Consider the following 1,779-nt stretch of genomic DNA (forward strand, 5'->3'; position numbering starts at 1 on the left):
CGTAAAGGTTACATTCATTTTTCGTCCTTCTTTTCATCCTTCTTTTCATCCTCTCTCCTACTTTGAAACATACTCTTAAGTGGCGAAGGTGGCCTAGGGGTTAGGCTACCGGACTCGTAATCGTGAGATTGTGAGATCGGGGGTTCGAGCCTCAGCTCGGTCCGACGCAGTGTCTTTGGGAAAGGCACTTTACACGAATTTCTCACTTGGCTCGGTCCTTTCGGAGATGGACGTTAAACTCGGAGGTCTTGCCTCTTAAATAGCCTGAGAGTGTTGATAGGGGCGTTAAACCTATACCATTTCACCATTTCACCATTTGTAACCAAAAAAAATATTCGTCTCTATCTTCGTCTCTGTTTCTTTTCTGTCTCCCTTTCCTCACTCGTCTTGCTTCGGAGGAAACTGGCGATGTCCAATACGAGCCTTCCCTGAGTTGAGCACAGGGGAGGGGGGGGGGGAGATCTTTTGACGCCGTTTATCTGACGTAATTATTCACTCACTCATGCATCCTCTATTATCTTATCCTTTACAGATTTGATAAGCTTCCGTCTCGCTACAGGGAGAAAAACAATTTAAAAAACGAGCAAGCTAAGAAACAAGACCACAAATACTAAGTCAATCAAATCACCAATTGATCAATGAAAACTATGGGCAGCACAAAACATTATCAAAGCAAACAAACAAAAACAACCCAAAGCATAAAAAACAAAAAAACAAAAAAACCCAAACAAAACACTCCCCTCCCCTTAAAAAAACCATACCGAAAGACAAACAAAATTAATTAAAACAAAATTAATTAACAAACTCCTACCCCTCCCCCAGAAACAAACAAAAAACAACAACAACAACAACAATAACAATAACAACAACAACAACAACAACAACAACAACAACAACAACAGCAACAACAACAACAACAACAACAGCAACAGCCAATTTGAAACAAACAATCATGTCAATAAAATACACTTAAAATGCAAGAAAAAAGTAGGGAAAGTGATTGTCATAAGCCGGACCAGCATTTATTTCATCACGCTATGAACTGTGGGAGAAGGTAGCATTGATCTGACTAACAGCAAGAATATATGACGTCATTAGCAGGCCACATATTTTCAGGATGACGTGTTGTTTCAGTCTTTGTTCACAGACGACATTTTCCTGAATCATCGTTCCCACACAGCGTCGAAATGTACCCAGTCGAGACGAAGAAGTCCCCTCTTTTTTATATATAAACTCTCTGGAAATAATTATTATCCGGCCAACATTAACGTAGTATGATATAGCGCTCTGTTATGACGAGGTCGGTGGCAGCCTTCGGGTTATCCGTTCAAATTTTCACAGCTGGTGTAATCGGAATCGCACAGTCGACACTCACAGCCAGCGGCATCGAATACTTCGAAGGTTGGATCTGGATAGTCTTCGCATCCGGATAATGTTACCTGTCTGGGAACACGCCCCGTATAAGTACACACCGGGTGGTGTGAAATCCTGTAGGGCATCAAATAGTCTCCAATCTGGGGAAGAGGAAAGAAAGTGTTTTACTGTGGAGTGGCGAATGCAAAAATTGTGAATAGCTAAGAGATAAAAGTAAAACAACCCCTTCCCCATCTCTTCCCCCTCCCCCCCCAAGAAAAACAAACACACACAAACACACACACACACACACACACACACACACACACACACACATAGGTTTTAGTGGGGTACGTAGGTAGGTACTTACTTACTTACTGTGGGTGGGTTGTAAGAAAGAGTCTTAGCATTGTTGTCGTTGGTGGA

General features: G+C 42.0%; 1 protein-coding gene across 6 annotated transcripts in view; it reads right to left on the bottom strand.

Annotated features, from left to right (window-relative positions):
- Positions 1-996: 996 nt before the first annotated feature.
- The window catches only part of GPB5 (glycoprotein hormone beta subunit), a 139,807-nt gene continuing 139,024 nt past the window's right edge, over positions 997-1,779 (bottom strand). For 5 of the 6 annotated variants that reach the window (XM_013083933.2, XM_013083929.2, XM_013083930.2 and 2 more), the window contains one exon: positions 997-1,514. In XM_013083933.2, the coding sequence (XP_012939387.1) occupies positions 1,320-1,514 (195 nt within the window). In that variant the 3' untranslated portion in view covers positions 997-1,319. 6 annotated transcript variants of the gene reach the window in all.

Source organism: Aplysia californica, unplaced genomic scaffold, assembly GCF_000002075.1.
Source record: "Aplysia californica isolate F4 #8 unplaced genomic scaffold, AplCal3.0 scaffold00263, whole genome shotgun sequence".
NCBI lineage: Eukaryota > Metazoa > Mollusca > Gastropoda > Aplysiida > Aplysiidae > Aplysia > Aplysia californica.